General features: G+C 40.0%; 1 protein-coding gene across 20 annotated transcripts in view; it reads left to right on the top strand.

The window, feature by feature from the left end:
* The window catches only part of JAKMIP1 (janus kinase and microtubule interacting protein 1), a 368387-nt gene that overhangs the window by 230427 nt on the left and 111794 nt on the right, over positions 1 to 26166 (top strand). For 14 of the 20 annotated variants that reach the window (XM_043544675.1, XM_043544679.1, XM_043544668.1 and 11 more), the window contains 3 exons: positions 10096 to 10161; positions 15384 to 15428; positions 18645 to 20821. In XM_043544675.1, coding sequence (XP_043400610.1) covers positions 10096 to 10161; positions 15384 to 15428; positions 18645 to 18677 — 144 coding nt within the window. In that variant the 3' untranslated portion in view covers positions 18678 to 20821. Of the gene's footprint in view, positions 1 to 10095; positions 10162 to 14509; positions 15429 to 18644; positions 20822 to 25494; positions 25649 to 26166 lie in introns of those variants that run through there. The other 6 variants (XM_043544665.1, XM_043544666.1, XM_043544664.1 and 3 more) reach the window with 4 other exon arrangements.

Genomic DNA, 26166 nt, shown 5'->3' with positions numbered 1-26166 from the left:
GAGTAATATGGTAATTTAGACAATAGTCACCTTCAGTGCTAAGATGATGCTGTATTGAGGGTGAAAATCACCCCTTTCTGCACAAAGGAGGAGTACTTAAGCTTGGTAGAGGGGATGGAATTCAGACCAGAATTCAGACAGGTTGCAACTTAGCGTATCCCTGGATACTGCTACATGTCTGTGTATGCACACACTTGTAATACACACACACACACACACACACACAACTCATCAATACAATCCAGCTGTTTTGCACTGCTCTGGTGCCTCAAAGCAGCCATAAATTTGTCTTAACTTCCCTCAGGAAGATTTTCACTATGTTGGGCAGTCTCTTTGTGGTGTAGAGCCATCCTAGCTGGTGTAGGGAGGCATGAGTGTCTGGCTGGCTTGAAGTACCTTTGCCCCAGTCCTCACTTCCTGGCTCTTGCCTCATGTGCAGCTCTGCCAAACCAGACAATATCTCTCTCTCAATACACTATCTAACAAACATAAAACACACAGTGATAAAATAGCCAGATCAAAGCAATTCATTGGAATCCATGTTTCAAAAATTTTTTGTATATAATATATGCATTTATGTGCATGATAATCTAAAAAGGGATCAAGAAGAAAGAAAAACAGAATTCATCCATTTCTGGCACTCTGCATATGTAGAAAAAAGACATGGTCTGTACTCAACAGGAGTCTACAATGCTACACGCACATTTAAGAGAAAAGTGAATAAGGTCAAAATATAATTAAAATAATTGATCCTACTTTATACAATATGGACACTAATTTAAATTGCAATTTCCTATAATTTTTTTTACGAGAAATCCCTCTTGTATCAAAATCTCCCAAACCATAGAGTTGATTTATTACCATCTATGTTGAATCCAGTCCAGTGCCCATTGAAGTCAGTGGCGGGACTCCAGTGTCTGTTGGAACAGGCCCAATATACATGGAATCAAACTTTTAACATGGATGGATCTCTATTCTGCAATCAACCCTGCAATTATTTCATCATGCATAGTACTGGGAATGCAATCCACTTATCTTTTGAATGGGATAGATTTTTTTATTTCAGTTAAGCCATGCAAGGGTATTAAACAACTGGAGCACAGTGTTATTCTTTTCACTAATAGCGCCATTATTTATGGTCCTTGCTTCCATAAAAGAAACTCAATTATCTAAACCTGTGTTATCAGAAACTCCTTGTTATTGGAAACAGGGTAATGTTCCCGGGACATCGATTCATTACATGGTTATTCTCTTGTTTATCTGAAACTTTGATTTTCAGACCTTATTTAGTGGTCCCCATTGAGTCTAATTGAGGCTGAACCATAAACAGTGTGACTACAAACCATGCTGAAAATTAGAGCAGTTTGCTTGATAAATCAATTGTAAATTAATATAGCTCCATTGGATCTGGCCAGATATTTGAACAATCTGCTTGGGTTCCATTGCCTTTTATGCAATATTTTAAACCATAGTCAGTGTTGTTGGGCCTTTCTCCCTGAATCTGGAAGTACTTAAAATATTATATCCCAGTATTTGGTAATGACATTTTCATTTAAAGCCCGCTGATCAGTTAATTGCGGTTTAGGGTATGTCCGCTGTAGGACTGCACTTTGCTTCTGGAACTAAATGTAGCATTTTAAAAATCTATTTATTTATTTAGAAAGTTTTAACAGGTTTACAAATCCTTGTCATGTAAATATCACAGACAAAATTATGATAATCACAAAAGGGAGCTTTTTTTAGAGAAAATTATACAGAAATATAATCCTCTGTATTCTGTTTAACAGGTTGATGGCAGAGCCAGCTTCTTTACACTAGCTATCATGTTGTTTCTGGTCATTTTATTAAATTGTGCAAAACTTCTGATTATACACGTTCATCACAGCATACAGGGGTATCAAATGCTAGTGTTCAAAAAATTGGACAGGTGTGCTGGGGTTTTTTTGAAGGTGAATGTACTTTATCTGAGTGCTGAATAAATGGTAGCCATTATCTAAGTATCTATTTGTGCTCAGTCTATTTTGCTGGGTACACAAATGGTACATTGGTTTTCCAAAAACTACAACCTGTCATATTTTTTCAAAAAATTCCTCTAGTTTTGGACTATTTTTCTTCTTCCAATGAGAGGCTATCAGTAGCCTAGCAGCCGCTAGCAAACGAGATGTCAGTTCTTCATTTCTGTTTGTGTGACCATTTCCATTAGGCAGCCCCAGGAGGATTACCAAAGGATCACTTGGTAATAAATACCAACAATTTGTAGTATTGGGCTACACATTTTTTATATTCTCTTCAAAGCTGCTGGAGCCAGTCTCAGGGCTGCTCTAACCTAGGTCTATTAGTAATTGCCCTTCAAGTGGCATTACCAGCCAGACATGCTCCCCTTCCTGGGGATAAGAAAAATGGCAGAAGTGGGCATAGACACACCTATGTTGGCTTTACCCCATCTGAGGATTCTGCCACACTGGAAGATTCCCCCTGGTATGGTAGTTTTACAGCCTTTTGCACTGCCAGAGCAATGGGCATGATCTGGCCTAAAGTTAGTTCCAAATTCTGACCAGATTTCAGAGAATGTTGAGTTCTGGGGTTTTGTCTCAGTCCATTAGAGACTTTAGTCAGCTGTGATTGTTGCACCTCTCTGTATCTTTAAAAAATCTGAAGACAATGATCAATAATAAATTGCCAGTTGAATGCTCTGTTCATTTAAGTAAAGTCATAAATCAGTGTAGATGTAACAAGTTCTTTAACAGTCAGTCAATAATGGGCCCTTTTAATTTTCTCTAAACATCTATGGTATTGAAAACTCCTATCTGCCTGTCTTAAATTCTATATGCCTTTTTTGTGTCTCTCTCATCTAATCTATGGCATTTCTATGGTGCCCACATACTCTAGTATCTGAGTGCCACCTAGTTTGCTTGTGTATGTAATCTAAATGTTGCATAAGAATTATATATATAAAACTCTTAACTAAGCCCAGTAATAAGTAAATATTTTAATGTTGAAGCATTTGACTTTACAGCTATCAAATCAGTTAAACAAATTTCATTTTTAATACTTATTTTTAATGATTTGTTTAATTGTACTTTGCAATTCTGGTCATAGCTTGACCTGCAGAGACATCTGCTGGGTGATTCCGAGATTAGAACAGCAATAGATTCTTAGCACAGATGCTTTGTAATGAAATGCTAAACTATATTACACTGTTACACCACTACGTGGTGCCATACATAACAAACCTTAATTTAACTTTATTCAAATTCTGTAGTGTTTAGTTTACAGCCAGCATCTGCTCAGAACTGGCAGGAGATGTTTTTCCCAGTCCAAGATAGATGGTCAATTCAAGTGATGTTCCCTCTGATGTAGAGGGCCAGTGCAAGGCCCTTTGCACCACTTAGGTGACCTGTGGGATTGCATAGGATATAGAATCATAGACTCATAGGACTGGAAGGGACCTCAAGAGGTCATCTAGTCCAGTCCCCTGCACTCATGGCAAGACTAAGTATTAACAAGGCCATTCCTGTCAGGTGTTTGTCTAACCTGCTCTTAAAAATCTCCAGTGATGGAGATTCCACAATCTTCCTAGGCAATTTATTCCAGTGTTTAACCACCCTGACAGGAAGTGTTTCCTAATGTCCAACCCAAACTGCCCTTGCTGCAATTGAAGCCCATTGCTTCTTGTCCTATCCTCAAAGGTTAAGGAGAATAACTTTTTTCCCTTCTCCTTGTAATAACCTTTTATGTACTTGAAAACTCTTATCATGTCCCCTCTCAGTCTTCTCTTCTCCAGACTAAACAAATCCAGTTTTTTTCAATCTTCCCTCATCGGTCATGTTTTCTAGACCTTTAATCATTTTTGTTTCTCTTCTCTGGACTTTCTCCAATTTGTCCACATCTTTCCTGAAATGTGGCACCCAGAACTGGACACAATACTCCAGCTGAGGCCTAATCAGCGTGGAGTAGAGCAGAAGAATTACTTCTTGTGTCTTGCTTATAACACTCCTGCTAATGATGTTTGCTTTTTTTGCAACAGCGTTGTTGACTCATATTTAGCTTGTGATCAACTATGACCCCCATATCCCTTTCTGCAGTACTTCTTCTTAGGCAGTCATTTCCCATTTTGTATGCGTGCAATGGATTGTTCCTTCCTGAGTGGAGTACTTTGCATTTGTCGTTACTGAATTTCATCCTATTTTCTTGAGACCAATTCTCCAGTTTGTCCGGATCATTTTGCATTTTAATCTCAACCTCCAAAGCACTTGCAACCCCTCCCAGCTTAGTATTGTCCATCAACTTTATAAGTGTACCCTATACCTTTATCAAAATCATTGATGAAGTTATTGAACCGAACTGGACCCAGAACTGATCCCTGAGGGACCCCACTTGATATGCCCTCCCAACTTGACTCTGAACCACTGATAACTACTGTCTGGGAATGGTTTTCCAATCAGTTTTTCACCCACCTTATAGCAGCTCCATTTAGGCATAGTTGCGGGAACTACGGCTGTGGGGGGTGATGCCCGGACTTGAAATGGTGTCAGTTATATATAGGGTTTACAATTTGGTTCAATGGCTCTCAGCACCCCCATTATAAAAATTGTTCCAGCACCCCTGCATCGAGGTTGTATTTCCCTAGTTTGTTAATGAGAAGGTCATGAAAGACAGTACCAAAAGCCTTACTAAAGTCAAGATAGCCCACATCTACCCCTCCGTCCCCCCCCCCCCCACCAGACTTGTTACCCTGTCAAAGAATGCTATTAGGTTGGTTTGACATGATTTGTTCTTGACAAATCCATGCTGACTGGACTGTTACTTATCATTTTATTATCTTCTAGATGTTTGCAAATTGCTTGCTTAATTATTTGCTCGATTATCTTTCCAGATACTGAAGTTAAGCTGACTGGTCTGTAATTCCCTGGGTTGTCTTTATTTCCCTTTTCATAGATGGGCACTATATGTGCCCTTTACCAGTCCTCTGGAATCTCTCCTGTTTTCCATGACTTTTCAAAGATAATTGTGAATGTGTGATAATTGATGATATATGTTTGGCTGGAATGATCATGTGGATAGAATGATTAGAGGAGCCTATTCACAATCTTACCAATAGTGATATTAGTTACTGCGTCCTGTTTGATGATGATCCCATTTCTACAGCAATAAAATCAGTGAATCGATTTTTTTTGCAGACCTTAAATCTTGTTCTAAATGCAGGAAAATCATGTTAAGAATCTGCACTGACCTTGTTGTTACTGATGTTTGCTCACCTCTCTTTAAGGGTTACATACCCATTATGCCGTTTTGTGTTGACTGTGGCTCTTTGTTTGCCTACAGTAGCTCCTTTGTGTGATTCTTAATAATCTTAAATTTATTAGACACATTTTTCTTCTCAATTGCTGTTGTTCTATGTTAGACAACACATCTTTTGTCGATGTTCCTGCTTTCCTAGATTTGTTCTTTAATATTTTGTTCTTCTGTTTGTATGAAAATGCACTACAATGTAACTGTTTGCTCAGTGTCCCAAGAGCCTAGGCTAGGACATAGGCTTGAGTAGGTTCTTTATTAATACAACTGTTTTAAAATTTTATAATATTATATAATGATAGGAAACATCTTTCTGTCTCAGCTGGTCATCATCTTCTGCTCTAAGGCATGAGTTAGCAGTAGAATAGTCCTATATGGTTTGATGCCAGATTTCAGACTTTTGAAAATGCAAACCAATTAGAATTAATTTGCAGGCTTTTAAACAAGTACTGTGAAGCTGGGAGTGAATTCAGAATACTGAAGCTGGTATGCTGTTTGAATATTCCAAAAGCATACAAGTGTGATTTGTGGATATATTCCTCCCTTATGCACAGTATGCTTTTTAAAAAAGTAGTTGTCACAGTTGATCTTCAGTGTTCTGCAGAGAACATCCTTGCACTGAAAGAGAACAGACCAGATCACCTAACAGTTCACACTGTGAAACTGCTGTACAAATGAAGATGGACTAATCTTCACAATACCACTTTCAGGTAGGACATTATTATTATTCTTTCTTTACAGTGGGAAATGCAAAGACTCAGAGAGGATAAACAGCTTGCCCAAAGTCACAGAGTGGTCGAGTGGTAGAATTAGAACTCACGACAAGATTTTAAACAGCTGCTCCGTGCTTTAATCAATAGACTACAAAGCCTCTACAATACAAACTGCAGCTACAGCAGCTTGATAGTGTGCACTTTTACAATAGAGAAATGCAGTATGTTGTTATTAATAACCATATTCTGGATCAGTTCATTGGGAACCCTGGGTTGGCAGAGTTGTCATATGACCAGTCCAACTAGAAGATGACCAAAAGAGCTCCCCCTTGCCCAATCAGAAAAGAGAATCATACCTATCCATGTGCACAACATAAATTGAACAGTCCTCATGAGCCCTTTCTGGGACAAAGTCATTGTCTTGGGAAGAAACTCTCTCTTCTCTAAGGCTTTTGCTTGTATTTAAAAAAATTGAATACACATGCAAACAATCAGTCCCACAGAGGCACAAGCTACTGCTCAATATACCTTTTGGGCACTGGACAATTGTCCATTCTGTGTTGAACCTTAACTTAACTCCTATCACATTCAAACCATCATCTTTTCTTTTGTCATGCTTTATATATTATGCTGATTCACTCTTAATGTTAACGTGCTTAGCAAACACACCAAGTGCAAGTAAAGGCACACAACACAAGTAAAAAGTCTAAAAGAGAAATTCAATATTTTAACTGGAGGTGATTACACTGGATAGTAGAACATGAGCTGGTTGATGTTTAGCTCCATCATATTACTTATTTGTTATGCAACTTAAAAATGATAGAAGAGGGTAATTTAATTAGAAAAAATTTGATCAGGACTATAGCTGGTTAAAAAACAGGGAGAAAGCTTCATAAATCTTTAGTCAAAAATTGCCCTGATTTTTCTCCCCATATTGAAATTTTGTCAAAATTTGAAAAATTCTGATCAGTCCTAATAAAAATGTTCTTTTATATAAAGCATTTGCTACAGTGCTTGGGGTTTCCCTCTTAAGATTAGAAAAACATTGGGTCAATAAGGTGTTCTTTTAAAGTTCTGACATATCCGTAAGAGACAGGTTTGAAGGATATATTAAAAAAGAATGCACGTGATAGTTCTTGAGAGACAAAAGGGTATTTCTTCCCCCCCCAGCCCCCGCGTCCCCCAGTTATCTCAGCATGGTCAAATTCTATCACAAAGACCACAGATGGGCGGTGCAGGGAATTAAACAGTCTGTCACTCAAACTTGGGATATGGTTGTAAGTGGCAATCAACAAAACATAATTTAAAATAATATGGAGGGAAACATTATCGTGTATTCATAATCTCAAAGGTGATTACATTTGCTGTTTCTCATCACATGGGCTGCTTATGGTGACAGCAAAATCCCTGCAATATATAGAAAAACGATCATCTGATAGCTTGATATGTCTCAATTGAGCCATAGATAAAGCATTTATTAATCCAGATCTAACGGGGATGAGTGAAATTAATTCAGCTCTGCTCTGGGCATTTATTACCATTGTCAAAGGTACACATGCCACTTTCACATGACAGCAATCTGGTTTTTATATTTGTATTAATTATTCTGGGAATAACTCTGAACATCCATCTGTGTCTCTGTGGCTCAGCATGATACAACAGGAATTTTGGTTGACTATATTTCAATCACATGTCATTCAAAATCAGTATTGATACAGAAACGTACAACACTGTGAAACTGTAGAAGCTGTACCTGACCACGTCTCCATGAAATATCTGTGTGCAAAGTGGCATGTTAAAGTAAAACTAAATAGAGATGGGCCAAGACGTGAAAACACCTAAAGTTTGGAGCATTGTCTCTGGATTTGAAATGTATAACTCCATCTTTCTGTGATTCTCAAGACAATTCTGTATTCTCATTATACTTGTTTCTTCCCTGGGACTGTTGCATGTACCTAGGGATGTGTGGTGCATTCTCCATCATTCAAACTGTTTAAATCAAGGCTGGATATCTTTCTAAAACACCTGCTCTAGTGCAAACAGAAGTTATGAACTTGAGGCAGAAGTTATTGGATGAGGTTCTATGATCTGTATTATGCAAAATTACCATAATTATCCTTTCTGGCCTTCAGATCTATGTTCGCAAAACCAAATTTAGCTATAGAAGAGGCTGAGGAGAAGTTTCTCTACATGTGACAAGATATAAAGTTACTCCCTGAGTCCCAAATTTTCAGGGGTTATTAGGAGAGCCCAGTTCTCTGCTTACCACATAGGTGATCTGGGATGGGCTATAAAAGTAAAAGGAGAAGGAAGGGCTTGTGCTCTCCCTGCCCGACTTGCTGAAAGCTAGAAAGGCCTCTGGTGGTTGAAACCAATGTTTTGAGTTGCTTTTGATCTTGTTTTTGAATCTTCCTTGTGTTAATAAAGTTCAGTTTAAGTCCCTTTTCTGATGAATCAGTCAGAGCGAAGAAAGCTGTGGTTGTTTTTCAACTCTTCCTTAGCCCAAGGACAACATATTCAAACCTGCTCCAAGATTCCATACTAGGACCAGTGTTCTTTGTTATATTTACCGCTGAGCTAGAAGAAAGGGTGGATAGTGAGGTGGAAAAAGGTTCAATTATTTTATGTCATATGAGATTAATAAAGGCTAGAGAGGATTGTGAGAAATTTCAGAAGGATTGAACAATGCTAGGTGGTTGGGCAACAAGACTGATTAAATTTAATGTTATTTATATAGGACCCCACAAGCAAAGCGCTCAGAGCAAAGTACCTGTAATTAAGACAAACACAGTATACTAAAAACATAATAAAATACCCACTCTAGAAGGCCTAGAAATACATAAAAGGAAATGAAGGGATGTGATTTATATACAGGAGAAAAAAGGACTGACGGAAGGTAGGAAATGTAGAGCCAACACTTGTCATTTTAGGAACCCTTTCTGGAAACAAAGTGTGAGATAATTCTTAATGGTAGGGATGGCAGAATTTATATTTTAATTTTTAATAATTTTAAAGAATCGTGTCAATGTTTATTTGTAAGCACTTTTAAAATTTTCATCCATTTAAATTTTCACCATTATGGGAAATTATCGGGGAGTGGGGGGAAGACAATAACTATTTAATGACAGTAGATGCTGAGATTCGGGAAATTAAAGCTTTTATAACCATTAAAAACACAAATGGTCATCATCAACTCTCAAAATATACTAAGTAAATATACTTAAATCAAACTCTAATAAGTTCCCAAGCAGCATTTGTCTTACTTTGCCTATCTATACATTTTGATTATTATCTATGCCAGTTTGTGTGTGTGTACAGTGAAATTGACGTTTACCAACAAAAATCTAATTCTTTGAAGCCTATTTAAAAGTAGGAAGAACTGCACCCTCATTTATAGCCCAATTTAACTCCCATTGAACCTCTCCACTGACTTTGGTGGGAGTTGGAACTGGTCCTTACATAGGATGAACTTTTCTCAGGATTCCTGCTCAGGCAGGTTCCTCAGAGCATTGTCAAGATGATCCTCTCAGGCTCTATGAGGAATGACTGTAGGCCCAGATCTGCTAGCATCTTCTACTGATATCACATGAGTATCCCCAAAAGAATAGCTATGTTGTAAAGAAAAGAGAGAAAGGGGATTAAAGTGAAGTAAAATATTATCCACTAGAAATTAGCTGGGTAAGTGAAAACCCTCCAATAATCCTGGAAAAGGTCATTTCACTCTTAGCCACAAGATTTTGGTATCAATCTTGCCCTTTGTCTGTATGTAACTGGCAATATGGTGATGGGGAAAGCGCATATTCTAAGACTTGAGTGTTTCTGCTAATAAACAGAATGGGCCAGATCCACTTCTGTGGTAAATCACTGTAACGCCATTGAAGTCAATGAGACAAAGATTTAAATGGTGCTACGCTGATATACTCCAGATGAGTATCTGGCCTAAACTGTGCACGGTATTTTGTGTGTCTAAAACTCCTGAATGCATTAATGAGTATCTTTTCATCCATGGTTTTTAAAAGTTGCGTTTTCCTGGATAAATATTGGTTTTTACAGACATTTTACATTCTATTTTGCCTGTTTGTTGTAGCGGATTCGAGAGCTAGAAGATAAAATAGAACTTCAAAAGCGGCAACTCAAAGAAATAGAGGAAAAGGTAAATGTGCTGAGCAATAGTCATACCTGAGTTTTGTCCTATAATGTGGCCTTCTAATCTCACAGCTTTTGTCCTCAAATGCCAGAGGTATAATTTCTAGGCATGAAAGATCTAAGATTGGAAACTGCTCATCATTTTTTTAACCCCACTTCCTTTTCAATGTACAGTTTTCTGCAGCTGCTTTCAGGAAGCCCCAGTGCACCGTGGAAGTGCAATGCCATGTGCTGTCACTAGATCTGGATTACCTACATTAACATGTAAACTTTTCTTACTCAGATTTCAAAGAAACTTTCAAATTAACAAAGAATTGCCATGCACTTTGGGGTTTGAGTATAAACCTTTTGCGTCATTACATATTGAGAGAAACGCAGGTCAGAATACCCATTGATTACATTTTCACTAACTGGGTTTTGAAAAAAAAAATCTGACTAACATGGACTAATATATGAATGTCCTTTAATTTAGATTTAAGAAATAGTCAATTACCATAAATATTTTCTGGGGAAATTCCGGACACCTGAGCAACCCCCCGCCTCATTGGCTTCAGGGCGCCTTTAGTCTGAGTGGCTCAGTGAGGCATAAACTTGAATGACTCAGACCACACCTGTTAGGTAGGGAAATCGTCTTATCACCATCATATGGCATTGTAGGCCTGTTTCCAAATGTGAATGCCCAAAATAAGGAAACCAAATCTATATTTAAGCACTAAAAAACCTGTATTGTAAAGTGGATATTCAGGTGCCAAATTTGAAAACTGGGCCTCGACAGATTGAGGTCCTAATTCTTAAACCAGGTTACTATATGCCCAAGACTTCCACTGAAGTCATAGGGTCCTATAGATTCACACCCTAATTGATTTCCCCAAGTTTACAAAAGAAAACTGTGGCAAAGCTGAGACTACAACCAGTTGTCTTTAGTCATAGTCCTATAGCACAAAACTGTTCTTCCTCCTTATTTTATGGATAGCAGAATTTGGCCCTCCGTGGTTCATGCGGCCTATTCTCTCCATATCCAATGCACTATTTAAACTAAAAGAACATGTGAATATTAACTTTTTCTAATCTGTACACAGTTATTATTTTGCTACCTTGTTTTTGGCTGTACATCAGATTTAGAAAGGAAGTAGAAGGGTCTGAAAAAAGATGTAAAGTAGGAGGTATTGCGGGGGTGGGGGTAGCCCAGATAAAAGAAGTGCACAGATTTACAGGCAGAAAGCTAGACAACAGGTTTAAATTTGGCAACACTGGAGTCATCTTAACATCAGGGTAACCTGGGTATGAACAATTGCTCAAATTGTTTTAGACGCAGATAGTTAAAGGAGAATGGGAAAGGAGCAGACTTCATGTTGTATGGGATGACTGTTGGAGGTAGGGTATATTCCTTGCTTAGGAGTAGAGATGTCCCAAATCGATACCCTAGGTTCAAACACTGCCATGCTTTGAAGAAGTTCATATGGTCTCAGATGACAATCAAAAAGCTTTGTGTCAGTGGGGTCACCAGACACATGGGGTCTCAGGACTGCAGGCTTCAAAGCCTCCTAGTTTCCCTGATTGTAGACAACTAGTTCTGGAGGACTCAGCAGGAAAATGGAGTGTTGAGGTACTTTAAGCACTGGCTCTCAGTTAAATCACCTGAGAAACCCAGGGCTAAATCACTTGAGGCTTGCTGGGCCAGCTGGACTTGGAGAAGCTAAGTGAGAGTCCCTTTTCCAAACCTCGCTTATCTGACACACCCTATTGGCTGAAACATGGTCAGGTTCCCAGCTTACGGGACATGACACTATTTGGATTACACAAACACACACAATTATGTTACTAGAATTATTAAAGTTGCAAAGACAAGCAAAAGTTAGGAAGCACCAGAATTAAGATAGCATTTGCAACCTTAATTAGGCCCCCTTGTGGGTATTCATTACAATATGGTCTCTAATGACATAATCACAGCTATTTTTCCCACAGAACTCCATCCTCACTCAGTGTACAGAATGGACCTGCACTGGTGATGAATCAGGGGTACATAGTAAAGGAGGCTGTTGTCCCTGAGGACTCCTGCCTCATTAGTTTTAGAAAATGGAAGGGGTATAGTGAATGAGGCGCACATGTACAGGAAGAGAAAGGATGGTTTCATGGTGAAGGCAGTTGAATGCTGCCTTGGAGAATTGGATTCTATCCCTGCCTCTGCCACAGAGTTCCTATGTGATGCTGGGCAAGTCATTTAAACCAGACTTTTCAGAGGTGGATACTTAGTGTCTATTCCTCATTTTCTGGGTGCCCAACTTGCAATTCTATGGTTTGATTTGCCAAATGTCAAGTCCCTCCTCTGAAACATGGCGGTGCTAAAGCATTCAAAAGAAAAGTTCTCAAATTTTTACAACATGGGCAAAACCATATATTTTCCCCTACCCTTATTTTTGGCAACCATTTTGGCTGACATGTTCCAAAAAAACCCCATTTTCCCTGAGGTAGACAACTGGCATGGAGAACTTCAACTCAAATTATTACAGTTTAACAAAATTGTAAGCAACAGAAAACAGGGTCTTATAATGGTAAGTGTTGGAGAACCTTAATAATAGGCAGTGACACCAGTACCACCTGTAATAAAAGGGGCTTTCAGATAAGTAAGGTCTATAAAAATGCATTTGTGCTATATACACAAATCCTTTAGAAAAGCAAACACTTAGCTCTTTTGCAGAGATTAAACTGAGCAGTCAAACGTAGAGGAGTGAGGTGCCACTTTCATTTAGTCATTCATCTGTAGTGGTACCGTGACTCCTCCTTGAATTACCAGGACTCAACTCTGGGTTGGTTTTAACAAGCTGCCTTAAGAGAAAGGATGGGGCCTCCTATCAGTGCCTGGAAAGGTGCTCTTTCTCTGTATTCCTCGCTTTGTTCTTCTCTAGGTGGGCAGGGGATGCTTTTCTCAAGTGGTTTTGATCGCCATTGGAAAGAAAGTATTTGCCAATAGTTACTAATCAGTGATGTCCGAGACAACATAATTAACATCTAACCTAAGTACAGAAGTAATACTGTGGTATCTCAGCTATCACTATATTGGACCTATTCCCCCGTGTTGACTTTTCCATAGTATCCACTCCAAGGTCATTCCACAATATTAGAATGAGCTTGATGTTAATATTTAATATGAAGAGATGAATTATGACAAAAATATATTTTATTAATCCATGGGCACAAAATAATTATAGTTCATAAAACAGAAGTAAGAGGGAGATTGCTATTTTTTAGATGGATGTTGTCAATATTTCCTGTGCTGACTTGCCAAGACAGTGAATGAAGGGAAGTATCAAAAGAGGTTACGGAGAAAAAGCTTAACCACATTCACTCCGCAGAATGTTGGTCGCAGGTTACATGTATTTATGTTCCCATATTATACTACTATAGCAGGAAATTACCCAACTGAGAGCCATCTTCTTTGGGGGACTTCCCTCTATCTGGCATAAACTGGCATTGTTACTGCCAGTGATTGCCCACTCTTCCCTACAGAATTATTTTTGTGATCTCCAGCTTCTGTCGCTGGACACTGCTTCTGTGACTACTTTCAGATATAACAGAGGTGGGCAAACTATGGCCCGTGGGCCACATCCGGCCCACGGGACCGTCCTGCCCGGTCCCTGAGCTCCCGGCCGGGGAGGCTAGCTCCCGGCCCCTCCCCTGCTGTCCCCTCTCCTCCATAGTTGTGCCGCATCACGGACAGTGGGGCTGCGAGCTGCTGCTGCTCTGAGCGGCATTATAAGAGGGTGGGGGATGGTTGGATGGGGCAGACGTTCTGGGGGGGGCGGTCGGGGAAAAGGGGGGGTTGGATAGGGTGTGGGAGTCCGGGGAACCTATCAGGGGGCGGGGGTGTGGATAGGGGTCGAGGCAGTCCGGGGACAGGGAGCAGGGGCATTGGATAGGGGGTGGGGTCCCAGGGGGCCTGTCAGAGGGCGGGGATGTGGATAGGGGTCAGGGAATGGGGTTGGGGGGGGTTAGATGGGGGTGGGGTCCGGGGGGGGGTGGTTAAGGGCAGGGGGTGCCGGGAGGGGGCGGTTGGGGGACAAGGAGCCGGGGGGGGGGGTTGGATGGGTTGGGGGTTCTGAGGTGGGCAGTCAGGGGGTGGGAAGTGGGTGGGGGCAGATAGGAGGCGGGGGCCAGACTGTTTGGGGGGCACAGCCTTCACTACCTGGCTCTCCATACAGTTTCGCACCCTGATGTGGCCCTCAGGCCAAAAAGTTTGCCCACCCCTGAGATATAACATTGGTATAGCATTTCTAACACTCTTTGATGTTTGTGCATGTGTGTGTGCCCTAAGCTGTATTTAGACTTCTTCCTGTGGGCTACTGACTTACTAAATTCCACATTTGACTGCACCCAGAGAAGGTCAAGCAGCCAGTGAATCAATGAATGGCATCAATTCTAGTTCATTATTCTACTGGAAATTTATCATGTCAGTGAATGCAGTGTGATTTGTGCATGCAGATGACACTGAGCATAATTAATTTGCTGTCAAGTGAAGTGGTACATTTTTGACACAGTAGTAATTTATTCCTGAAGTCTATGGTTGTGGGTAGGTTTCCTTGGCACTTGACTTTCTGTTTTTGTAATTTAGCATTTTTGCACTTTGGGTTCTTCAGCCAATCTGTCTCCTTCCTTAAGATTATGCACAACAATGTTGTGGAATGCCAGCCTCCCTACTCAACAAGGAAGAGACTCCAGAAAAATATATATCTAGAGAAAAATATATATCAAAACTTGTTTTGTATTCCATCAGATTATGTCTGAGGGGTATTTCCTGTTTAAGATTGCACCCACCTGTTATAATTAATTTATTACACCTTGGCTTCCATTCATTTGTACCTGTGACTATTTAGGCCCTGAATCAGGAAAGCACTTAGGAACATAATTAACTGTAAGCTTGTGCTCAGGTCTCATTGCCCAGACTCATATTCCTTAAATTTAGAGTCCATAATCTTTGGGTGTTACAGTTTGCAAAGTTACCATCAAGTATTGAATTTTACATATTGCCATCTGTTTTCAGTGTAAGATCAGAAGAAAAATCCCAGAATGCTGTATATACTTTTCAAATCAATTCAATTGGAGCTAACTACTGTAAAATAATGTCACTGAATTCCTTATTACATATCTTACATCTTTTTTTCTTTTCTTTTTTCTCATTTTCTTTTGATCTTATTTTATAGTTTTTGTTCCTTTTTTTGTTTTTCTCACTAGCATTCATTGTGTGGCCTTGATGACACGCCTGAGACAAGAAATGTGGTTGGTATTCTTTATATTTTATGTACCTAATATCTGACTGTTACATCTTGCTGCATTTTGAGACTCTTCTTTGCAAGGTGATGAAGACCACAGTGAAGAGTGCCGTGTCAATGCCTACATGAAGAGAAACAACGACAACCAACACATTCAAACCAGGATCATAGAATCGTAGAATATCAGGGTTGGAAGGGACCTCAGGAGGTCATCTAGTCCAACCCCCTGCTCAAAGCAGGACCAATCCCCAACTAAATCTTCCCAGCCAGGGCTTTGTCAAGCCTGACCTTAAAAACCTCTAAGGATGGAGATTCCCCCACTTCCCTAGGTAACCCATTCCAGGGCTTACCACCCTCCTAGTTAAAAAGTTTTTCCTAATATCCAACCTAAACCTCCCCTACTGCAACTTGAGATCATTACTCCTTGTTCTGTCATCTGCTACCACTGAGAACAGTCTAGATCCATCCTCTTTGGAATCCCCTTTCAGGTAATTGAAAGCAGCTATCAAATCCCCCCAATGTCTAATATGTGGCTCCTAAATTCTGACTTGGGTACCTAAATAAAACAGCCTTCAAAGATGCTGAGTACCTGCTGCTCCTATTGACTCCAGGGGGGTTGCTGGAGCTTAGCACTTCTAAAAACCAGGTCACTGTCATTTAAGTGCCTAAGTATGGTGCCTAACTCTAAACCCCAGGGCTTAAAACTGATGGTCCACAAATTTTAAAAAAAGGTCATTTGTTCACTCTTTATCTCCCTTTTCCTCAGACTTTTTTCAGCCTGAAACTAACATTATGCATGCCCTAAATATTTCAACCTTTACATTTTTGCTTAGAGAAGAATCACCTGTGTGCATCTCAGCAAAGCAATATGAAATTTCACCATGTGCTATAAAGGTTGTAATGCAAATTTATGCAGGGCCTGCCGTATACACCTGCACAAGGGAAAGGGGTGCAAGGCAGCTCTTTACTTCTCTCTGTGTGTTACCAGTTTGTATGCGAGCGGAGAAAGCGGCCACAGAGCTGCTAGGTCCCTTCCCGTTCAGGTAGCTGGGATGGAGCCAGCAGTAATCTGAGCATTGGCTCTTTCCCCAACCCCTCCACAATATGCTGGTCAGCAGAGCTGAAACAGTGTGAAAGGGAATGTAATTTGTTCCATGTGTAGCTGTAGATGGCTTACTTTTCCCTTTTTGCAAGGGGAAACAGGGCTGACTTGTGACTCCGAAGGAGTCTGATAGATTTTTTGCGAGGCTTCATTATCAAACAGGTGAAAATGCATCTATTAGTAGCATTCTGGAATCCTTATCCATATCCACTGATGATCTCCAAAGATCCTGATGCAGAAATCACATCTTCTGCCCTCTTGCTTATTCTGAGTGGTGCTGAGAACTCCGTAATCCCATTAAAGTTAATGGAAACTGTGAGTGCTCAGCACTGCTTGCAATCAAATGACAGGAGGGCAGGTGTTTTTACTACATTTGGCTCTTTTGTGAACTCCACTGATGGAAATTGACTACAGTGGGAGATGGAGATAATCAGCACCTCTCCAGGGCAAACCCTTGATACCCAGAATTTCACATCACTATGCAGAGGAGGGGATGATAGTATAATGGTCACCCCTGAAATATTACCATCATATTTGATTTATGTTGAGATCTAAGTTTGAACCCATGAACGTTCTTCTGCATATTGAGGTCACGGGGACTTTTGTTTATTGACTTTTACAGAATATGAAATTTCAATCTCACTTTGGCCTGTACTCTATTTGGGACTTACTGGCTCCCAGTAAGATCAGTGGTTGTCTCTTCATTGCTGTAAATGGGAGTTGGGGCAGGCCCTTCAATATGTTGAACTGCTATGTATATTTTACATTTTCCTTGTGCTGTTTATTGATCTTCAATAAAATAATGGTGGGTATTGATGGGCACAATATATTCCAATACTATTTGTTGGTTTGATGCGAGTGAAATAGTCTTGCTGAGATGGTGAAACAAAAGACCAATGAAAAATCAAAGCTGAAGTTGAACACCAGCCACTTTTCCAGTACTGAGCAATGTTATACCTAAGAAAAGGATAATACTCTGTATTTACCATGTAGTTTTGTTGTCCAGCTTTTTGCTTGCCTCATTAATTAACTAATTAATCATTGTGGGTGTCCACACATTACCGTGACCTGTGAGTAATACAGCAATAAGGAAGGGGGCTAACGCATCTGTGTGGAATCCCTATCATATGGATAAAAGTATATTCCTGTGCTATGACTGTGGTTGAGACAAAAGTTATTCTTATCCTCTGCCATCGCCCCAGTAAAGTCTTGTGGAGAGGAACTGTTTGGAGCAGTGGAGAGTCTGTTGGGATGTGACTTGCCTCTTTGAGTTGAGTTTTCTCACTCTGAGGAGATTTTAATCTGTTTTGCTAAAAATCAAAAGAAACAGAGCTAATTTGGTGGTGGGTATGAATGGGGTATAGAATAAAAGCAATCCCCAAATCATTTTCTCTAGCAAAGTTTCATCCGATTTTGTTTAGTCTGGCCTTCGTTAGAGCTAGTCACAAAATGCTGAACAATTTTTTTCAAAAAATTGTGAAAAAATATTACCATTTGAAAATTTAGAAAAAAGCTAGTAATAAACCAGTTTTTTTGTATGGAAAAAAAGTCACCAAACATTTTTTTCAATTTTGAACATTAAAAATAAAATGTTGACCAGCTCTACCTATAGTTCTAGGCCTGGTCTGTCCACAATTTCTGTAGACATACAATTATGCCAGTTCGGAGGGTTTTTAACTGCTATAGTTATACTGGTACAATCCCTAGTGTGGATGCAGTCATAGTGGTATAAAGATGCCTTATACCGATATAGCTTATTCCCCTTCCCATACAGGAATACGCTATGTAAGCACATGTATAGTAATAGTATTACATCTGCAGTAGGGAAGTTGTACCACATTAACTACTGTGGTATAGCAATACGACTTGTGTGTGTAGAGAAGATCTTAGTCATATTAAGGGAACTGCATTCAGCTAACTTTTAGCTGGAGTCTTGTACCTCATGGTGAAGAGAAGCAGGGACGTTTGGAATCTATTAGCAGTGCCAATCTTTCATGTTTTCTGTTGTAAAGACAGGAGGATCTCCACCCTTTAAGAAGTTGTTGTGATGCTTGGGATGGGTGCCAACATAAATTCCTAAATAAAGCAGGTTTAACTTATAATGTTCTCTTTGTCCTGTAGGATATTAAAAGAGCCTGTGGAGTGAACAACTGAATCCATGTGCAAAAACCAGAAAATAATTATTTGAGCAGCTTTAAATTGGAGCATTTTTGTCATGAAACAGTTTGTATAATACTTCAAGCGGCAAGATATTTGAATTAAAATTAGGAATTTTGTAAAGATATAGTTTCAAACTGGAATGATTTGATAATCAGATAAGGACCAGCACACCATGAACACTAAGAAAATCTATACAGAATTTACAAAAAAGAATCAAACACTGGGAAAAAATATCAAGTGCAATTACTGACTGCTTTATGAACTATTATCTACCAAATGGTTTTATTATAGTACCATGTCCTTATAATACCATGTCCTTTGTTTCTCCATATTGCATGCTTTCAGCAAAGGTGGTTTGTATTTCACAGAAGAACTACAGAAGCTCCTTTTTAAAATATATATATAAAAGTTAAATGCTGACAGTAAATGCCATAGTAAATATCTGAAGGGGGAAAAACTGTACAAAATTGGAAAAAGAGATTTAGAAACACACTGGTAGAATTCATACTAAATTGTTAGACTCTGAAACCACACAGATAGGAAAAGAGAGGAAATAACTGTTTAGCGAAAGCAACCCAATAGGTGAAGTGGAGTTCTCAGAAATTAGTGGTTGTCTATGAGACATAGAGAGGTAAACACGCAGCAAGAGAAGGAGCCAGACTCATTGGATTAAGTAAAACTGTGGGGAGGATAGGAGTTGCATCAGAGAATCAAATCTTTGAATGCCACTTGAAAATTAAAGCAATCACTTAGAAGGATTTCATTGGAAGAATGAATGATCTTGAGATGAAATGGAAGCTCAGGAAAGCACAACATATGACTCTGCAGAGCATACAGTACACCACAGTCAATTATGTCTTAAAGCATGAAGAGGAGATTGACCTAAAATTTCAACATAGGAACAGGCAAGTACAGGAATATGATTGTAAAAGAAATATCTGAAAGGGAATACAAAGAGAAACACAATGGGCTCCTGGGGGAAATAAAGGAAAAGTATAATTACATTAACCACAAAGAAGTAAACATGATACTACCCCCAACCAATAGAGTTAGATAAACACAAATGTTGACATTGACCATTTGAACTAGCAGACAAAATGAAATTATAGATTAAAAATAATCAGATATGGGGAAAGTTGTTAAAGATGGACAGTGATTAGAACGCCAACAGAGATCCTATTGTCAAAGGAAGGATAATAAATTATAGTGCATTATTTCAGATCTGGAAAGACAATATCAAGAAATAGAGGTAGTTCTCATAGTTTCTAGCACTTTAGAGGCAGGATGAAAATGATAATGACAAGGTAATGAAAGGTATATGATGGGAGCTGAATACTGGATGTGAAAGAGGACTAGAAGGCTCAGAGTAGGAGGATCCACCTAGTTATTGGTTGGGCTATGAAATAAAAGGAACATAGACTTCAAATAAAAATATCAGTCAGGATTAGCTGCTGAAGAAATGTTGAGACTCCAAGAGGCTAACTCACTGTTATGCAAGAAAAACTGGTTTATGTGGGGAGGTAAACAGAAGGAAGATGATTTGTTCTAATGACAAAAAGCACAATTGAATTTATATAGAATCAAGCAAGTCAAAGGCATGATCCAATAGGCTGGAAAATTCTGACCCCCTACAGAGTGCATGAATCAAATAGAAAATGGAGTGTTTAGAGAACTTGTCTTTTTAAACGATAGAGAAATTTCATATCTAATTAAAGACTTCAGCAGTGCAGTGATGGAACTTGGAACGAAGACATCTTCACTGCAAAAAAGAAGTGTAGGCATTAAAAAGGAAGGACATAACTTGAGACTGTTGAAGAAAGCCAATACCTAAAGCAGGTGATGGGAAAGAAGCAAGGAGAGCACAACTGAAAAGTGCATTTCACATAGAAAAGAAACCGAAACTCTGCTTGTTTATCACAAATTTGGAAATAAAACTAAAAGCACAAGAACAAAACTGTCACTCAGCATTTGGTTCAGCAGTAAGTGCTCTGGAAGGACAGGAGATGGTCTCATTGCAAAGCAGCAAAAGTATGGAACAGGTTTGTTTTTGTACCTTTTAATTCTTGTGTTTGAATTGATGTGTTATATTTTGCAGCAATGGAATCTGCTGATACAGGTGGAATTTTCCTTATAGCGTTTGTGGCATTTTGTCTTGTCTTTTTGCTGGGCTGATGGGATTCATGGTTTTTGAAGTCTGGGATTTTTACTTTCACCTTACTAACCTTTCATAATTGGTATCTCTTGTAGGAATGAGAGTAACCATCACTTGTTAACTGATTGTATTAAACCCTGTGCAAAATATATTGGGCCTCCTTGACACAAGTTTTACATCAGTGTAGACATCTGATTCTCTCCCTCCCCATTCAAATATGCGAAGGCAAGAATGCATTGCATTCTCCGTGATCAGGTGTGAAGCACATGGGTTGGAAGCTGGTAATTCTACTGTTACCTGTACTGTAATTGTCCTGCAGATAAAAACCTTGAACCACACGTAGCACCCTTGCGAGGTGCTGCATGGCCTCAGTTTGCAGGATAGATCTAAAGTGAGGACATGCAATGCACACACACTAAATTCATGTTAAAAAAATTAGAGGGGGAAAAAAGAACACACATCTAATGTATTCACAAAGCATATCAATGGGATGGGGTACACCTAGAATCTATTAAATCTATTTCTAGTAGACACAGAAATCCAGATTAGGTTAATCCTCCTCATTCGAAGTGTAATTAACTAAGGGAAGTCCTTTCTCTGTCAGATACTTATACAGAGTTGGTAATACTTTTGAAATATGAGCCTTGCACTGAAGTTTGTTCCTACTATGCAATGGAGTTGTCTGGATTTTTATGATCAATAGGTTGTATAAATTGCACACATAGTTGTATGTTCAAAATTCATAGAGTTAATGTGATCTAAAAATACCAAGTTATATTAATGGCTGTAATGTATTACCCTCTGGACCTATCCAACAAAGCATTTAAGCATGTGCTTAATTTTCATTACAAAAGTAGTCCCATTGAAGCTCATAGAACCACTCAGGTGCTTAAAGTTCAAGGAGTTGCTTACGTTCTTTGCTGAATTGGGTCCGGAGCACTCAGCACTTTAAAGGATCAAGTCATGAATGTACTAGAAGCTTACTGGAGCTTCGTTCTAGTTCTAGACAGTTCATGATGCTATTTCTATTTAAATATGTTGCATCAGATTTCATTATATTCATATTGATGAATAGAAATTCATTTATTAGCAAGGACCTCTAGTGGAATTATGTGGATGGAAACAAATGCAGATTTTTAAATTGATGCTTATATCATGGCCAATCCATCCTCTCCTCTTATATCTGTAGGATACTTTTCACAATACATGATACACTGTACTAGGAACTTTTTACTCATTGTTTTCATGTTGCCATTTGAGCTACATATTATGGCAGGACACTAAGGGAAAAAAATTAAAAGGCCCTTAATTATTTATGCATATAAAATCACTAGTGTGCATAGGTCCATTATCAGCATTTATTATATGTTTCTATTGTATGTCCATTATCAGTTACACCTATGCAAACTTATGGAATGCAATGGAGTTACACAGATGTCACTTATAGGCCTATGCTGACGATTAAATGTGTAAATTAGGATGTAAAAGGGCCTGAACAACTTTTAGCAATGTTGTTGATGACGATGAAATAAAAAATGCAGCTTGACTTTCAAAACCCAGGTTGGCTTTGCAGGGCTGGCAGTTAGGAAAAAACAACAATATCCTTTTACTACAAACCTGGCAAATTTCAGCAGGAAATCATTATAAGTAGAGTGACCATATTTCCCTATGCTGAATACGGGACACCTGGTAAAATTACTCGTATTCAAGCGAGTCCAACGGCAATCAATCAGAACTATGCAGTACAAACGTTCAGATTAACATCAAGTTGACTGAGCCCCTGTTAAAAAGAAATCCTGCGTAGCTGGATTCTTTTTATTTACTTTCTTATCTTTAAGGCTTTAGGGTTTATACGGGGAGGGGTAATGCACACCCACTCCTGTAAGCCTCTCTTACACAGGGAGGGTGACTGACCAACCCAACTCTCCCTGCCCGGTGATCTCCACCCTCCATGCCTGGCTGGGCCCCTGGAATGGACCCGTACCTGGTGCTATGTCTTCCTGAAGTAACATGGGGGACACATAGGGTCACATACCCACCTCCCCAGATTTCTGCCAGGGTTCACACCAGAATGTGGCCAACAGCAGCCTTTTGGCACTGTGCGGGAGGGAAGGGATAGGAGCTGCTTCCAGCCACGGGGCAGGAGGATGGGGAAGGAGGATGGGGAAGGGATGACCTGGTCTGTGCCTTTGCAGAGCTCATCTCTCACCCCTGCTCCCCAGTGGCTGGAAGCAGACTGTCCCTTCCTGCCTGCACAGTGTTGAAAGGCAGCTAACACCTCCAGGCTGCTGCTGACCTGTGACATAACCCAGCTGTCTTCTGTCCCTCGGCTACAGCACGGGCAGGAAGGGGTTAAGCCCTAAGGATGCACTGTGCACCAGGGCCCAGGGAACCTGACTACAGGGGCTTCAGTGAACCCAGTCAAAGAGGTGGCTCAGCAGAGGAAGGTGCCTAGGGGAAGGGCAGGTAAAGAGGGAGCTAAGCCTCTGCCCGGGGCCGCTGCAGTGGAGCCTGCAGGGCCAGGGTGTGAACAGGCTTCAAATTGCTTCCCTCCTTCCCCCCCTCCACTCCAGGGCTTAGCTGAGGGGTGGAGAGGCTTCCCCCTGCCGGTGCTGTGCAGGGCTTTGGCACATGCAGGGCTTGGCTCCTCCTGGCTACTGCTCCGGGCCAGACAGTCTTGGGCTTTCCCAGGGTACTGGCCCAGCCAGAGGCCCTGGGGGAAGGAAGGAGCCTGCTGGCCAGGCTATTGCTGAGCTGAGCACTCTGAACAGGGTCTGGGTCTCTGCACAGCACTGGGAGTGGGACGCGCCCGCTGGGGGTGGGGAGGATATGGAGGAGCAGCGGGGCTGGAGGGGAGGGGTGAAGGGGCAAAGCAGGGAGAGGACAGCGAGAGGGGGAGCACGTAAAGGGACGATGGGTGGACAGCAGAGGCGACACATAACCGGACGCTACCTGGCGCCTGCCCGCACTCACCGGCTGCTGTAGCTTGCAGCCTGCAGCCAGTGCCGGCCGGAAATGGGACAGGGGGGCAGAGCCCTGCTGGCCGAGAGACAGCACACAGTGGGGACTGTGCTGATGCACCAGCAGGAGAAGTGGCTGGCCCTGCACGTTGCAACTTCTCTTCCCCCCTCCCCCCACTAGCCTTGCACACCCACCTCCATCGCTGGTGGGCGGGTGGCTAGCAAGTAGGGATCTGGCCAGCAGCAGGACCCACCAGTACTGATGAGGGGGAGACAGAAAATATGGGACAATTTGCCTGTTTGTAAGAAAAAGTCAGGACACCTGCAGGAAGGCTGAAATAGAGGACCATCCCTTTAAAAACGGGACATCTGGTCACTCTAATTATGAGGCGGTAAACGTGGAAACCCATGGTGCAAATTTTAACATTTTTCAGAGTGGAACCACACTTTGAGCAGTATATAAACTATTTGTCTTTGTAGATTAAAGTCCTGATCCTGCTTGTTACAATGTGTAAAGGAACCCCTGTGCCCGCATGGAGCCCCACTGAAATCAGCAGGGTTCTGTGTGGGTGCAGGAACAAACACATTCTACTTGCAGGACTTGGACCTAGGTTTAGAATGCAAGTTCTCTTTAGACTGCAAACTCTTCAGGGCAGGGGCCATCTCTTTGTTGTATGTTTGTACAATGTCTAGCACATTAACACTCTGGCTTCTAGGCAATACGACTATACAATACAAATAAATAATAATTAATATATTTTCCAAATGATATACTTGAAATGTGGAGATAAAATCCTGTTAATAAGTAATGGAATTTTTATGTGTATCTTCTCATACCATCTTGAAACCATTCTTCTGTAGGCTTTTAGCTGCAAGCAAGACTTTCTTGTTTTCCTTCTGTTGCAGAGGAGACTTTTAACGTTACGAGAGGTCTGTATGACAGAAGACTTTTTAGCCAGTATTTCTCAGGTTGTGTGTGAGTCGCTTTATCTCTGTTGTAACATTTTGTGTTCAGAAAATACTTTGGGACATAATTCTATAAAAGACCAAAGCAGAAATACATTTTCACCCTGACACTTTTAACTATCAATTAAAGATTCTGAATGTTTCTCATAAATATTCATAGTTTGCCTTTTGAACCAGTAAATGCCTCTTCTGCTTACTTTCTGTTTTTCTGCATTCAGACAATCCAAAGAATGACACAGTTGTGCTAGGAGTGGAAGAGCTATTGTAAACCTGTAAATGTACTTCATATTGTTATCTTCCTCTGTGTTTCCCAGGAAATTACGTCCACTTCAGTCTCAGGTGTGATGCATAATTCCTCCATGAATTTGACTCATAATGTCTTGTCTAGAGTTCTCTTTTGCTGTAAACTGAGACTTCCTTCATACATTTTGAATGACTTTTGGGCGAATGAAATGTATGCGGTTCTCTCATGAATAATAAATGTGTTCATTATCAACAAAAGACGTTCATCCAAGCACCATAGAAGTTAAGGCGAGCACTTAAACATCTTCTGAAAAAAGGAAACATTCAGATTGCATTACATGTGGTGAAACTTAAACAATATATATTTTTACTCATGGAGCCTTCATCTGAAAGAGGACAAGAATTTTGTTATTGTGTTAAAGTACCCAGTAATGAAGGATTTGATGTTCTGAATCTTAATGTTAAAATTGATACTTCCTGGATTTTCCAGGATTTAGAAGAAGTGCAAGGGAGTCTGAAGGGGCAGTAAACAGTGCTGAAGTGGAGATGTTGAATCTCAGAATAAAACAGCTGGAAAAGTCAGAGCAAAAACTGAAAGACATTTTAGAGGACTACACAAAGTCAAATTCTGCACTAGGAAACAGGTAAATGCATGTTTTGTATTATAGACTTTTAAAGTATGTAAAATATGTGCTTTTTCTATTGGATGTCATAATATAGTTTAACAGTTCTAGAACGAATAAAAACGTGGATTCCAGATTGACTGAATTATCAGATTATAATTATAATGATCGAAGTCTATCATTTTATTACATAAGTCACACATTTAAGACCACTGGACTTATTTGAATATCCTGGTAACATAGTTTATATTTCTTCTTCTTTTTAAAGTGAAAAGTTTATTTGAAATCAAAAAATGGTTGATGTCAGCTATGTGTACATTTGCAGTTATGCTTTGTATTGTCAAACAAAATCAGCGTTTCAGAAAGCTAGATATAATTTAGTCTGCTGGTCCTAAGTAACAGTATTGCTCAAACTAATGACTCCATTAAGCATCAGTTGCCCTGGGTGAATGGTTCTTGATGCATGGCAATAGTGCTATTCAAAGCAAAGCTACATGAGATAGAAGATATATAGGTAGGTTCAAAAGGACGTTCAAAGA

Source organism: Chelonia mydas, chromosome 4, assembly GCF_015237465.2.
Source record: "Chelonia mydas isolate rCheMyd1 chromosome 4, rCheMyd1.pri.v2, whole genome shotgun sequence".
Lineage (NCBI taxonomy): Eukaryota > Metazoa > Chordata > Testudines > Cheloniidae > Chelonia > Chelonia mydas.
This window is presented reverse-complemented; position numbering and strand designations above follow the sequence as displayed.